Source organism: Bactrocera neohumeralis, chromosome 5, assembly GCF_024586455.1.
Source record: "Bactrocera neohumeralis isolate Rockhampton chromosome 5, APGP_CSIRO_Bneo_wtdbg2-racon-allhic-juicebox.fasta_v2, whole genome shotgun sequence".
NCBI classification, from domain to species: Eukaryota; Metazoa; Arthropoda; class Insecta; order Diptera; family Tephritidae; genus Bactrocera; species Bactrocera neohumeralis.
Window position 1 is genome coordinate 37,886,343 of NC_065922.1, and position 16,011 is coordinate 37,902,353.

The 16,011-nt window shown below is 37.7% G+C and overlaps 1 protein-coding gene across 5 annotated transcripts in view; it reads left to right on the top strand.

Annotated features, from left to right (window-relative positions):
* The window catches only part of LOC126759625 (integrin alpha-PS2), a 97,122-nt gene that overhangs the window by 55,666 nt on the left and 25,445 nt on the right, over positions 1 to 16,011 (top strand). For all 5 annotated transcript variants that reach the window (XM_050474524.1, XM_050474526.1, XM_050474525.1 and 2 more), the window contains exons 4-5: positions 2,200 to 2,297; positions 15,517 to 15,643. In XM_050474524.1, coding sequence (XP_050330481.1) covers positions 2,200 to 2,297; positions 15,517 to 15,643 — 225 coding nt within the window. The remainder of the gene's footprint in view (positions 1 to 2,199; positions 2,298 to 15,516; positions 15,644 to 16,011) is intronic.

Sequence of the window (16,011 nt, forward strand, 5' to 3'; positions counted from 1 at the left end):
TTCGGAGGCTTCCATATCAAGGCTTGTAACTACAATGATTTGACTGTATCCACGTTTGATTCTTATTACAATCTGAATAGGGTATCTTAAGTCTGTCACGAAGCTTGTAACATTCAGAAAGAAACAACAATCGTTGTGATTTACTTGAGTACCTGATGTCGACCCCCTAACCTCACGGTGTTTAAAAGCACATACAAGATCTAAACAATGCGTTGATCAGCACCCAAAATAATACATGCTTTTTGCCAGTATTATTTGATTCGAATTGGTCGGGTGGAAGCGAAACCTTTTTCGCCTTGGTCGGGTCCGATGCCGATCTAAAACATATGCCATGTTGTGGGTGTGGCACCCGGCCGCAGTGCGACTCCACACATAGTTGAATTTTCAATTATACCTGCCTTTAGGTTTAAACCATAGCTACCACAAATCTGCCTAAAGAACCAAATCCTGTGATCAGTTTGGAGCGAACTCTAAGGCCTGACTGCTCCCCTTGATACCAGATTTAAGTTTCCGGTCAGACTTTGTAGGTTTTGCGACTACCAGTTGAACTAAATGTTCAAACTCAATGACTGGTGACATTTGTCGCATGAACTTCAAATGTCTTTTTATTAGAAGGAATCTTATTCAGTTCAATCTGAGTATTAAAGCACTATTTCTGACAAGAATATGCTGAAATTTCATGGCAAGCCAAAAAACAGACATAGTGCGTATCCAGAAGGAAACGCCAGATATCTTATAAAGTATATTTTTACGTGATAATCGTGATAAGTTGAGTAGATTGTGCGATTGTCTGCAAATACATGAACTAGTCACTCAGTTTTTGAGATACCGATCTAACCACTATTCCAACCACTATAGTATATAGCTGCCAAACAAACTGATCTTTCAAAATCAAACCCTCGTATGAAGAGCTTTTTAATTGGACGAGATATCTTCACAGTATTTGCCATGGATTATTCTTGGCAGGAACCTTTTGTATAGGTAATAGGACTGATTTTCTTCCGCCGCGAAAATGCAGCGTGCGTGTTGAAGTATGCCATGAAAATTTAAACATTTGTGAAATTGTCATGGATCTTTGAGTATGATACAGAAACAAAGAGGCAATCTTCCGAGTGGCACACGCCGGCGTCTCCTCGCCCAGAAAAGGCAAAAATGAGCAAATCCAAAACGAAAACCATGCGCTTTGTCTTTTTTGACATCAAAGGCATTGTCCACCATGAATTTATGCCTCCTGGACAAACCGTTAACGCCAAGTTTTACGTGGAAGTTACTCAAGAGACTCAAACGAAGGGTCAATCGGGTCCGACAAGACATCGTAGCCGATTGGAAGTTGCACCACGTCTTTCTTGTGAACAACTACTTAACCAGATGTGACCCCCCGACCTTTTTTTTTGCTTCCTTGCATGAAAAGACCGATGAAAAGTAAACATTTTAAGGCGAAATAGGGGATGCAAGCAGCACGCACCTCGGCTCTCAACTCTATTTTGGAGAATGGCTTCCGTGACGCCTTCAAAGCTTGGAAATCGCGCTGGCAGCGCTGCATCGACGCAGAAGGAGCCTATATTGAAAGTTTCTTAAAGAATTGCCACGATTGGTTCAATACATTTTTTTAAATCAACTCAGTGTATTGTTTTCCGAACAAACCCTGCATTAGCTGCAGCCAAAGTTGAAGTTTTTTCTTGTTAGTATATATTTTTAAAATAATTTTAAGGATTCATTTAATTTTAATATTTAAGTATATATATTTGAAGGAGAAACATTGATCGGGTTAATTATGTTTTTGCTAATTTTTTTTTTTTTACTTTCGCTGTTTTTATTATATTAATGTTTTCGATGCTGCAAACCTTTGGGTGTGGCGAATCGAACAAGCAACTGGCATAACCAAATTAAGAAGAAAGAAAAGTGAACTGTTATGCCACTTAAGTGAGAAATCTAACTGGATTCTTATATAAAATTGAACTATATAACTTTACAGTTACTTTCTCAAACTATTTTTGGACATGAGAGCCTAGCTCAAACTTTCCCGAGCAATAAAACACGCATAATATACACCGTTTGAAAGATTTATATTATTTGCGCTCACCATGCAAATTACAAGATTTTAAGTTTAATTGTGCTTATGCTTTCAATGTAAACTGGAGTGTAATTAAGCAAAATATGTTAAAATTTTATCTCTAACGGCATTTGCATATCTTGCAGGAAATCATCGCAACACTTACGGCGACGTTATCGAACGAAAATCCTATCAGTGGCTCGGCGCCACGGTCTCCACCAGTCGAGACAACGATTTGATTGTGGTAAGTAGTGAAAATAGTGGAAATCGAAAGGCAACTATATATAGTATATATAAATAAAAGTGTATTACAAAAGTGAATTATTTGTGAAATTAAAATGCGAAGCGTGAAAGTACCGTTTAGTGCGTCTAAATTGTGGGCAGTTTAGAGCTCAAGCGCCATTGCACGATTTAACTTTAATTTAAATGATTTTGTTTTTGTTGGTCATTCGCATGCGACGCTTCATGAAAACCTTGTACGCAAGCGAAAATTGGGTTTACGACATTGACAAATAAAGGCGACGACGACGAAGATTTAACAACGCCGCAATGTTTACTTTATTTTACCTGCAATGAGCACTTTCATTTTCAATACAACAACAATGTGGCTAAAACGCGGGAGCATTGCTTAACACGAGCAGCAGCGTAAGCGTTTTGGGGCAGACAAAAGCGCTGACAGATACGCTCTTTGTGTGTGTGTGTGTTGTGTGTATGGGCGAAGATTAGTCATGCCGACGTACTTTTTTATGCCATAAACGAGCTAAGCCGAATTCATATATGCTTTTGCGTGTGTGTGTGTGTGTGTGCGTGTGTCTCCGACCGCAGTCTACCGGGCCGACAAAAAACTGCTGAACTAGTTTCGACAAATTGTGGTCGCGGTGTGACATGTGTGCTAATGCAGTTATTTACCGTTCCTCACTCTATGGCTATATAGTATATCGCTTGTGACTGGCGTAAATGTTGGCCATTATCAGCGCTGTCAATAAACCCCGAAAACACTGTTATGTCTGCATCGGTGACAGCTTGAGCGAAATCTATGAAACTGAAGCACGAAAATCACGTCGTGTACGAAGTTGGCCAACGTAGGGGCACAAGTGGGCGACGCAAAGCCAATCAACCTGTAACAAGTGGGTGGGCGGCTAATAAACATACATACATACATACATATGAAAGTATTTTTATGTATTTATATTCGTTTTTGTGTTGTAAGTGAGCGTGAGTAGACCGCGGAAGCCACTTAGCGCGGGCGGGCGACATGATATGTCTGTGTGTTTGTATGAATGTATGTTTCTTGGTATTACTTCTGCATTTACATATCTATAGATTGCTTTTCATGTTTGTTTACAGGTAGTATTAGTAAGCTTCGCGGGTGGGCGAGTGTTGGAATAAAATGTGAGTTTTCGAAAATTCAGCAGAAATCGGTAGAACAAGCAAAGGTGGGCCATAAATAGAACATTGACATAAAAAATATGTGTAATTATGATATTATTAACAAAATAAGGAAAAAAAAAAACAAAATAAAATTTAATATAATATGGACGAATAAAATCAAGACAAATAAATTTAAAAAAAGTATAGTAATTAAAAAAATGCATTAAAACAAGTAAAAACTTAAATTCGACTGCACCGAAGCAATAATACCCTTCAGAGGTGCATTTCTAATAGTATAAAAGGGTATATAAATAATTTTATCTTTCTGATCGGCTACTTTGTATAGCAGCTATAAGCTATAGTATTTCGGTACGATTAATTTCTTCGAAGATTCTTCTCTTACCTTTCCTAATAATCTATGTCAATTTTCGTAAAGATATCTTGTCCAGTAAAAAGTTTTCATACAAGGACTGGATTTCGAGCGATTTCTTTGTATGGAAACTATTTGCTATAGTGGTCCTATCTGAACAATTCCTTCAGGGATTATAGATTATCGTGTAGAACAATCCGTTCGTTAAGTTTTGTGAAGATATTTCGTCAAAAAGAAATGTTTTCTATATAAGGACAAAATTTTAGATCGTTATCTCAAAAACTGAGTGTCTAGTTCATTTATACACAGATAGAGGGACGGAGGGACAGACAGACGGACATGGCTAAATCGACTCAACTTGTCAAAATAAAATACTATCATAGGCTCTATGCGCTTTGTCGATTTGTGAATGTCTTATGATCTAAGGTATAGGAGTTTATGGGACGGATGCTATCCAAATAAGATCTCAGTTAGAATCGACTTCGTAACCTAACCTTAACAATAATACCTCTATAAGTTTCAATATATGGATCTGTATGTATACCTCTGTCTGTCTGATCTATTTATTTGCCTTTATATATTTCTATTTCTAGCTATAGTTCTATCTTTATACCGATTTTAGTTTTTATTCCTTTACCTATTTCAATTATATATAATTTATTTCAATTTCTTCCTCTATCTTCATCACTATCTCTAATTCTATGTTTATATTTATTTCCATATCTGCGCCCTATACGGATATAGATATAGACATACCTTCATTAAAATTTCTTCTATCTTTATCTCTAACTCCATCTCCATCTCCGCCTTCTCCTTCATATCTATCTTTATTTCCATAGCTTTTTTTCTCTCGTCATTGACCTCAACTGAATAAGGAAGCGGAGCAAATGGCTCTGGTTGTGAACCAGGACAAGACGAAATATCTCTTGTCGTCAAACAAACACTTATCGCATTCGCGACTTGACTCCCACGTCACTGTCGACTGTCATAACTTCGAAGTCGTATATAATTTCGTCTATCTTCGAACCTGCATTAACACCAACAACAACGTCAGCCTCGAAATCCAGCACAGAATAACTCTTGGCAACAAGTGCTACTTCGGACTGAGTAGGTAATTGATTGGGAAGTAAAGTTCTCTCTCGACGAACAAAGACCAAACTGCACTCTCATCACTTCCATCCTGTCATATGGTGAAAAGGCCTGGCCAATCACATCATCTGATGAGTCGGTCTTAGGAGTTTTCGAGAGAAAAGTTTTGTGGAAGATGTATGGGTCTTTCCGCATGGATAACGGCGAATACAGCAGTCGCTGTACGAGATTTATGGCGATAAACAAGAGACAGTAGCTGCGCTGGCTAGGTCAAGTTGTCCGGATGGAAGAGAACACTCCAGCTTTAAAGGTTTTCGATTCAGTACCCGCCGGTGAAAGCAGAGGAAGAGGAACACTTCTATTTCGTTGGAGAGATCAGGTGGAGAGCACCTGGCTACACTTGGTATCTCGAATTGACACCAAATCGCGAAAAAATGAACGACTGGCGCGCTGTTGTTAACTGGGCTATAACCTCATAAGCGGTGTCTACGCGAGTAAAGAAGAAGAAAACTTCTCTTCCTCTATGCCTCTATTTTTCTATCTGTGCCTCTATCTCTACCACGAAATCAGCCTATATTTTTTCTTATTTTCCTTTCTTGATCCATATTTCCCCTGTATCCTTTTAACCATCTCCAATTATCTCATCTCTCTTGCATCTATGTATATACTGATCTCTCAAGAGTGTCAAAATTTGCTTTTGAAAATTGAAAACAAAAATGTTCGGTGTAATCCATTGCCACAGCAAGACACTGATTGCCCAATCAACGCTTACCTACCACAGTTGCAACATTCACCTTGTTGCAACTTCTCACTGTGTAGATATTCGATTTCAATATTCTCAATGCGGTTCGCTGCGTTGCATTATAAATTCTATAGTACAGTTTTCCACATGCCACACAGTTGATTATGTTTTTGTTGGTTTTTCTACTTTTATTGTTGTTGGGCTTTTTGTTTGGCTTGGCGTAATCTTAATGCCCGCCTCGGTCGGAAAAGCCACAAATTAAGGCACACAATTGACGTTTAGTAGATGCCTCGTGTCAGATTAAGGTGTGCCAACTGCCGCATTGATTTCTTGATTACTTGATTTCTCAACTACTCACACACACGCACACAGTCGCACTTGCAACATTTTTGCCCTCAACTCAATTTACAGTATGGTAGAGAGCTTAAACGCTTTTTAATTGTACAGTCATCAACGAGGGAGTAGTTTATGTGCGAGCCGAAAATTTATTGGCGCCTTGTAGTGAGTTGACCTGCTTTGACCGAAGACAGTGTGTGTGTGTGTGCTTGTCTATTGAAATTCTGTTTTTATTTGTGCTCTGTGTAATCACCAATTAACTTTGATTTTAGTGGCATTTTTTTTATCCATTGGCCGAGTTGATCGCCTCCGCACTAACGGTATGGCGAGAACTTGCAACGCGTGTTTATGCTTCCGCCTCACGCTATGTGGCCGGAGGAAGCACCTTGCTGTGTCAGGTGATGATGATGACCTACCGCGTTGCATGCTTTTATTGCCACCGATGCTTAACCATTAATGGTGGCTTTAAATGGCCAAAGGTGTGTTCCGAGATGCGTGGCCTTCAAAATTTTATTGACAGCGCGAAATCGATTCAATTTCGTTAAGGTTTATAGGTTGGCAGTCAATTTCAATATACGTACGGTAAATGTATGTATGAGAGGGTGGTGGTTAGCGCCTTCACACACACTCACATTACGGGAACGACTAATAATGTTTGCTCATTTAGTCATTTGATGGCTCTAGGTCAGTTTCGCTGAGTTGCAACATTTTTGAAGCAGGGTCACTAGTGCAATTCTATAGCCTGAAAGTCAATGTGGATGTCTTATTTGGGTCAGGCGCACCATATTCTACTTTTATGTACCTCTGTGTTTGTTACTATGGTTGAAGGTAAATAGATAGTCAGGTGGTGCATCGTAAACAGCTTTGATGTGGTTCAATTAAATATTAATTAGAAAATTTAAAGGCATTGGTTTTAAGATTTGATACGACTGTATTTCGCAAGTGTTATATAATATTAGAAGAATGTTATTTTTGGTAATTTTAATATTTTTAGTGAACAAATTTAAGATGTGCGCTAAGTTGTTAAACATCATGAAGAAAATTTTATCTGAGTTGATCGGACCTTTGTCAAGTGGTTTAAGAAACATGAAAAAGACGTTAGCTTCGGTGGTCATTATATATAATACCCTTCACAAATAAACAAGTTCTCCGTATAAGAGCTTGCTTTTGACCGTTCAGTTTGTATTGCAGCTATAAGTAATCTGATCTGAACACTTTTTTTCGGAGATAATATCGTTGTTTAAGGCAATAATCCTGGCCAAATTTCGTGAACATATCTCGAAATTTAAAAACTCCTGAAGAACTTTGATATTTATGTACAGTTGAAAATGATTAAGTCTGTTTAGATAGATAGGTAGATAGGAAAATTGAGGCTTTGCACTGCGGTCTATGATCTATTGTCCCCACCCATATAACACATTTGGTCACAAAGGTTTAGCATCCTGAACAATTCCAGAAGCCTGCTGAGAGTGACTGAGGTGATGTGATCGCTGTTCACGTAGGGATTTGAGCCTGCTTCTGCAAATTGCTGGGCAATACAGAATCAGGTCTTCAGGAGTTTCCTGTTCCATGGCGCCGAACCGGTAATTTGCGCCAGAGACTATGCCTATGTTGGACAAGTGCTTCCTGAGCCTGAAGAGCCCTGTATAGAGCGCGACAAGGGGGTGAATTTGTCTCGAGGAAGATTGGTAATTTCTTTAAACCTTGCAAGATTGAACCTCCTAGAAGTAGCTTGGCATGGTGCATTCCTGTATCTGTTGCCAATGCTGTTCTCTCCCCACTCCCTCCTCAGTGCGGATCACTGGGACCCCACTGCAATCCGTGATACTGGCTCCAACATCCTGGATCTCTGCTCACTGACTTATAGCGAAGACGTCTGCTTGAAAGATGCTCGGAAAATGTCCCATTGGTATGGATATGTTGGCATGTGGTCCTGCAATGCCTGCTCCAATGACTTCCGGTGTTTTCAAGCCGTCAGTGTACCACTGGATAGTGCTGCCCCTCAGTAGTAGGTCGACCGTGAATCGTTCCATTCCGCCGGGAGTAACTCTGAACTTCTTTGTAAAGTTAAGCCTCTTCGTAACGCCGTCTCCTTGGAAGAAGGGCTAGTGGTATGTCTTCCCCTAGGGCCTTCATTTGTTGAGACGACGTTATCTTCCCTTTGCCGAAATCCTCTGCTGCCAAGAGCAGCATGTTTGATTACTAGATACAGCAGTGTGAGTTCCAGCATGACTTCAAGTGCTGCGATTGGGCAAGTGCGCATTGCCACTGACGCGCAGACACAGGCGAGCCTGTGCAGCTTCGATAGTTGAAAGCCTCCCGAAGACTTAGATATTTGAGCAGCCGCTGAATAAGTGACAATAGGTCTTACGATCAAGGTATACAGCCACCTAATGATACCTGGCTTGCAGCCCTAGGCGTCTGCATATCATGAATGCCTGGGTGGTTTTGTACACATAAAATTAGAAATCTATATTATTCTAACTGAGTGGATTTTTTATCAGACTATAGATACATAGTAAGAGAAGTTCATTCTTTGAAAGTTCTAATAAAAAATATGTAATTTTCTACAGTTCAATAGACCATGAAATCTTTATCAGATGATCTACATAGATTCTTCATCCCAAAAGGTTTCTTTTGCCTTTTTGGTAACCGGTGTAGGTAAACACATTTTTTTGAAAGCAGAATTCATGCCATAATTTTTAGCTCAGTCGTTTATGAGAAATCATATTTTTTGGTTGGCAGAAAGCTTTTCCTTAGACATCAATATATGATGGATCGTTTTTGTTTAAGTATTCATGCAAAAATATCTTCGTTAAAGTTGAAAGAAATCGCAGCCATTATTGAAGATCCGGCTATGTATTTGGTGGGATTAGAAGGAAATCTTCTAAATGCTACTCCCTCCTTCAAAACTTATAAATCGGACCTATACTGTTAACAATTGGATCATTTGAAGAAGCAATCGCACAAAGGTGACCAGCTTTGGCCAATATGAGAGACCCGAAGCTTTGGTTAGAAGCTTATTAGGTATCCGATATCGATATTAATGCTAACAGCGGTCTGCATTTTGCTCAAGTTACCAATTAAAATAGTGATTTTGGAATCAACGGCGTGGTAAAACAAAACTATAAAATAATTATTGCGTTGTAAGAAAACCTTTTAAAGTAAATTTTAATTCCAAACAATGGAAATTTGTACGATTTTGTGAGTTGATATTTTTTTCAATGAAAACCAAGGCATATGATATCATTTTAATCTTCATAATCCTTACTAAAAATACCATTTTCAACACCTAAGACAACACATATTACTATCCTCCCGTGTATAAAGACAAATCTTCAACTAAATGTAATACAACAACTAAAAGGGTATTTTATGCGCTCCAACTATTTTTAATACGCTCAATATTGTCCATTGTTCCCTTGAATAGTCAAAAAATCACGATTTCCACTGTTGACGTTTCATAGTATTTAATATCGTTTAGCAAAGCACAAAAGGAAGAAGAAGCACAATACGAGCAAACTAAATAAATAAATAATTCAGAACGAAATCAAAAACGATCGCACAACAACAGCAACACAATCGCTGACATCGCCAACGAATTATGCTGATTTTTTATTGCGATTGTCTCCACTGTTATTATTATTATTGCTGTTATTATTTTATTGTTTTATTTGCTTTCGCAGTATTTTGCTTTATCTGCGCCATACATACATATATACATATTTAATCCATTGGTCAAATCGGTACAATATATCTTCCACTCGACTTGCCTTGCCATGCCTTTTCTGGGGACTGTGCAGTTGATGGCCGCCTGCGCTGTTGTGCTTTTATGCGCGCATGCGCACATTTAAAAGGTACATATTATACCCATGCTCGTGTTCTTTTACGGCTGCGCGGCTGTCCACATTGTTATGGACTCGTAAGTCTTCATCTTTAGCACTGCGGACGTTTTTTTGCGCGCTCACAATAGCCTTAGCTGCCAACCGACAACTGCACAGATATATTATATAAATATATATGTATATATCACGGTGCATAAAGTTTGCGGCATTTATGCAACAGCACATGTAAGTGTGTGTGTACAATTATGCCCTACTGCCTTAACCTTTTCATGCCGCAAATGGTCAATATGACTTAAGCTTCTTGGTTATAAAAAAGATGTCGAAAGGACAGAAGACGGTTTAGCAAAGCGCAAATAACTTTAGCTATCTTTTGTGCTCTTAAATACGTTTTTGTTGTTTTTGTTTTATTTTCATATGCATTTTTGTTCATAGCGCGTGTGTGTGGTGGTGTCTTGCAAACAACTTATTCTCATAGTTTGGCGATCTACTATAAAAAGCGCATAAACACAGACAGACATGTGTCCATGCGTATATAAGCTCATATTTGAGGGTCAAGTGCACAGTGTTTTAATTTGCAAATAGTATACACAAAATTGTTGCAATAGTAGAAGTATCTAAAGAACTCACAATTTGCTATCTTTAGCTCACTGCATACTTTTAGGCAAAATTTCAAGCCTTAGTTTAATACAAGCTCTAGTATGAAAATGTATAATAGGAGTTTTAGATAAACCTTTAAGCTATTCAAATACCATTTTGATTATATTAGCTTAACAATTTGCTAATTTACAAAATGAAGGAGCTGTATGAATACATAGCCCTCACAATTAAATCCCGTTAACCGGACCAAGCTCGCATTCACAAGAGTTAATTGCATCGTTACATGGGTTTACGGGTTTCAAAAAATCGAACTGTTTTATTGTCTTTTTAAATTCTACAACACCTCTAGAATATTTTCCTATATTTTCAGGTTGATCCGAGTATTAGTTTTGGAGACACAGCCTTGAGAACTTGTGCGCTCGCTCGTCTTTAAACGCGTTTTTCTCGAAATCGTGTTTTTTGATTTCTCGAGAACTACCTAACCGATCTTCATGAAATTTTACACAGGTTTTTGGAATACAATTCCTAAAGACTTGGGCGAAGTATTCATTTTTTCGTTACAACTATTTTCAAAATAAAATTCTCGAAATTTTCACTGAAATTTTCATTTTCTTTTTCAAAAAATGTCTGCCAAAAGTGCAGTTTTCATTTTTTTCCTTCATCCATGTTCTAAGTTAAGGTTTTAACTAAAACATGTATTGTTTCACTTAATTTCAATTTTTTTTTCAATTTTTACAAGAAAAAAAAATTTTAAAAAGACTGTTTTTACCCAAGGAAGCCAATGTAATCCCTTTATGAAATGTCAAAAATTGCTAAAATATACTAGAAAACAAGTAAGGAAGGGCTAAGTTCGAGTGTCACCGAACATTTTATACTCTCGCATGATAAAGTGATAATCGAGATTTCATTATCCGTCAATTACATATTTTTCAAATACCGTATTTTTGTAAAGTTTTATTCCGCTATCATCATTGGTTCCTAATGTATATACTCGTATTATACAGAAAAGGCATCAGATGGAATTCAAAATAGCGTTACATTGGAAGAAGGCGTGGTTGTGAACCGATTTCACCCATATTTCGTACATGTCATCAGGGTGTTAAGAAATATTATATACCGAATTTCATTGAAATCGGTATAGTAGTTCCTGAGATATGGTTTTTGGTCCATAAGTGGGCAACGCCACGCCCATTTTCAATTTTTAAAAAAAGCCTGGGTGCAGCTTCCTTCTGCAATTTCTTCCGTAAAATTTAGGGTTTCTGACGTTTTTTGTTAGTCGGTTAACGCACTTTTAGTGATTTTCAAAATAACCTTTGTATGGGAGGTGGGCGTGGTTATTATCCGATCTCTTCCATTTTTGAACTGTATATGGAAATGCCTGAAAGAAACGACTCTATAGAGTTTTGTTGACATAGCTATAGTAGTTTCCGAGATATGTACAAAAAACTTAGTAGGGGGCGGGGCCACGCCCACTTTTCCAAAAAAATTACGTCCAAATATGCCCCTCCCTAATGCGATCCTTTGTGCCAAATTTCACTTTAATATCTTTGTTTATGGCTTAGTTATGACACTTTATAGTTTTTCGGTTTCGCCATTTTGTGGGCGTGGCAATGGGCCGATTTTGGCCATCTTCGAACTTAACCTTCTTATGGAGCCAAGAAATACGTGTACCAAGTTTCATCATGATATCTCAATTTTTACTCAAGTTACAGCTTGCACGGACGGACGGACGGACAGACAGACATCCGGATTTCAACTCTATTTGTCACCCTAAACACTTTGGTATATATGTTTAACTCTATATCTGACTCTTTTAGTTTTAGGACTTACAAATAACCGTTATGTGAACAAAACTATAATACTCTCCTTAGCAACTTTGTTAAATAGTTCGTTTTTTCACTTCGAAAGTTTCTATGAGATAGCTCCCCAATTACCCCGATTTATGAAATTATAATATATGAACGAAGAAAGATGGTTATAGTGAGAAAATTTAAGAAGATAGTGAAAATGATGTACTCACCTAAATAAATACACAAATTTGAAGATATTTTGCAGAGTCTTTAATTTACAGTAACACACTTCATTTTGATAACACTTTTCTAGAAAAGAAAGAAAATAAAAATATTTATTAATGGGAATAAATTTGTGATTTTTCAATAATAATTTATAAAAATAAAAACAGGTTTATGCTTATATGTAATATAATAATATATACTTTAAGAATTTTTGATGTTGGATTGAATTGAACAAAACGGACACACCAAGTGTGATAAAGGCGATTTTTTGAAGTTAGAAAACAAACTACTGCATCAATTTTTTTTAAATTTTTAGAGAACATTCTGAAAATGCACATTAAAATTTTTGCAGAAAAAAGTCAAATTTTTTCCAGTTAGACAAGATCTTCGATGAAAACTAAAAACATTTCTCCTAGAAGATACTGTCCAAAGGCCTAAAATCTATAAAAAAAAAAAAACAAAAAAATTAAAAGTTATTATTTTTAACAAAAAAACTTCAATTTTAAGCAAAATATTCGTAAAGTTTATAACCCTTATTCGTTGATCCAGAAGTGGGTCAAACATCTTATAAAACAAACTGGTTAATACTGAGTAGAAAATAAATACAGGAAGAAATATTGATGAACGAATAAGAGAACTCAATGATGTAATAACTAACGCTGCTGTCTTAGTAACACCAAACAATAACTATAAGCTTGGTCAGTAATAGAGAAATAGAAAAGCTTGTAAATCAAAAAAGGCGTTCAAGACGAGAATGGCAGACAAATGGCCTCCCTTCCACTTAGAAAAGAAAAACTTTAAGCTGCAAATCTTACCCAACACAAGTTGTTCGACTCATAAAAGAACTCAATCCAAAAAGTCGCCAAGACATGATAATATTACCCCAAAAATGCTAATGGAATTACCAAATATTGCTGTAGAGGTGTTCTCTTTGTTCTTCAATGCAATTCTTAGTTTTGGATACTATCCAATTGCATGGGAAAAATCGCAGATTGTTCTGAAAGATAAATCTCGGAAAGGCCTAACACAGGCCAATCAGTCTTTCTAAAATATTTGAAAACTTGTTACTGTCAAAGATGTCACCTTTCCTCAGGCGTACATAGTTCAGCTTTGATAAGGTGTGGCACGAAGGCTTTTTATTAAAAATTTAAAAATTTATACCTTTCGAATTGTATAAAACATTGGAGTCTTATTTAAATAGTAAACAATTTATGGTTAAATTAGGAGTTTTCATTTCTGATGAACGAAAGATGAGAGATGGTGTACCACAGGGCAGTGTATATATACAGCAGATTTTCCACGAGCTTATAATGTATTGACTTCAACCTTTGCGAAGGACATAGCTTTAATGGGCCGTAACAAATGCGATATTATAGCTTCAAGGATATTAGCGGAGCATTTAAGTTCTTTCGAAGAGTGGCTAGCCAACTGGCGTATAAATGTGAATGAACAAAAGTGTGGGCATGTTACAATTTCGCTAAGACCAAAAATGTGACCGAAGTAACTTATCTTGGTATTCACCTAGATAGAGGACTCAAAAAGTAGAGGACAGCAGAATGAAACATATAGTATATCTAAACTTCGAAATCAGCCAAACCCATTGGCTAATGCTTTAGTACATTCCTGGGTGTATGTTCTCATTATATAACTTCGTGGGAAAGAGTATGTTATGTTACAAGCTATGTATAGATTGAGATTCGCCGGTGGTTTCTTTTGACGGTTTGAATTGACTTTCTGCTCTCTACTTTATATTATCTCTATATAATCGAATTGACTGGCAAAACTTTTGAACCCTCTCTAGGTGTTTAAACTGCCCCACAAAATCTGCAGTCCGCAATCAATCTTCGTCGCAAAACCTCCACCACAGCACCACCGTGCACTGCCCATCAACGCTTTTGTCCAGCGATCAAAGTCTTTTCAATGCACTGAACGGACTGTTCTATTTCAGTTATTGTTGTTGTTCTTTTGTTTTTTTTTCGCAAATAAAAAATTCTGTTTGCGCTTTAATGCATTCAACGTGTGCGCGCAACACGACGGCGATGTCCACCAACACTTTAGCGTCTAACAAACAACAGGAGCAGCAAAAAGGAAAAAAATGTTAAGCTACAAAATTTCAGACGGACAACTGTAAGGCATAGCACAGCATGGAATATATGCATATATGCTTTGCCAAATATTTTCAGACATGAAGTGCTTAAAATTCAGCTACAAGCCAGCACAAAGCCGGCGGTGAAATGCAGCGGATAGACACCACTCAACCGCCAGCCGCCAGCCGCCAAGGTAATAGTCAGGAGGCAAGCTCACCGGCAGCTCGAGCTAGCACGCCGCGCCGCGCACATAAGTGAGCAGTGTGGGCAAACAATAAAAGCGCAAATGCTTCTCACGTGTGTGCCGCGACCGTGAGGCCGAAAACCCTGCTCCACTCGAGTATGCGCGCCGCAGCAGATGAGGCGCATAGGTAATCCCCCGCCACTGGTCACATATCCACGTACATATATGTATGTGGCTATGTTTGCATGCTTAAGTGTGCGCATGTGTGCACGCATAAGTGCTTAAGCTTTGCCTCGGGCCTTTTGTGCAAATATGCTGCAGCGTTTTGCTTTTATATTCGCCCATTTTTTCGCCTGTGGCCCATATAAGGCGCGGATGCGTACGCCGCGTAAGCCAAGCATTTGTGCATTTCAACTCTTTTTGGTATAAGTACTCCGACGCGTATTGTATAAATTTGTAAAAGTAATTGCATTCACCCAATATGCACATAAGTAAACAAATGCGCAAACAATTTAATGCGCAGACGCAAACAAATAGTGACGTTTTAGTGGGAATCTCTCAAAAAATAAAAAAAATCATTTCAATGCGGACCAGCAGCGCCTTGAGTGCGTTAGATGTTGGTGTTGAGGTTGCTGTCTGGGCTAAAGTGAGGTTTCCCACTTTTCTTCTAATATTTTCACCGTTATTTATTTGAATTGCATCGGCGTTTATTTATGTATGGAAATTAAATTTAACTCGCGCATTCATTTTTTACTTTTTATTTTATTTATTTCATATCCCTTGCATATTTTTTAACTGCTCGTTATTTTTTACTTTTTTCTTTTAAGGCCTGCGCTCCACGCTACGTCTTCCATACAATGACACCGAATAAGTCACTGCGTTATGACCCAGTCGGTACGTGCTTTACATCCAGGAATTTGACGCATTTCAACGAAGTCTCACCCTGTCGCACAAGTGAGTATGAGAAATATTATTATTATATGGACATAAACATTGGGTGGAACTTAGTTTTGGCCCGATTTACATATACAAATATAGGCATATACATATAGTATACTTCATAATTTAATTTTATTTGTTACGCTGAATAAGAATTGAATTATGTGCACACAGTTGATAGAATTTGGCAGCCGAAATCGAGAGCTAAAACTGTGACGCATTCCAATAATTGAGGAGTGTTCAGAAGAAAATTTTAAAAATTTTAATTGCGCAGGTTTAGTAGGTTCAATTGTGACATTCGTTACTCCTTTATGAATGCTTGACCAAAAACAAAACTTTGACGATGTCCCAGCCTCCACATTTGTCAGCCATGCCACGGTGCT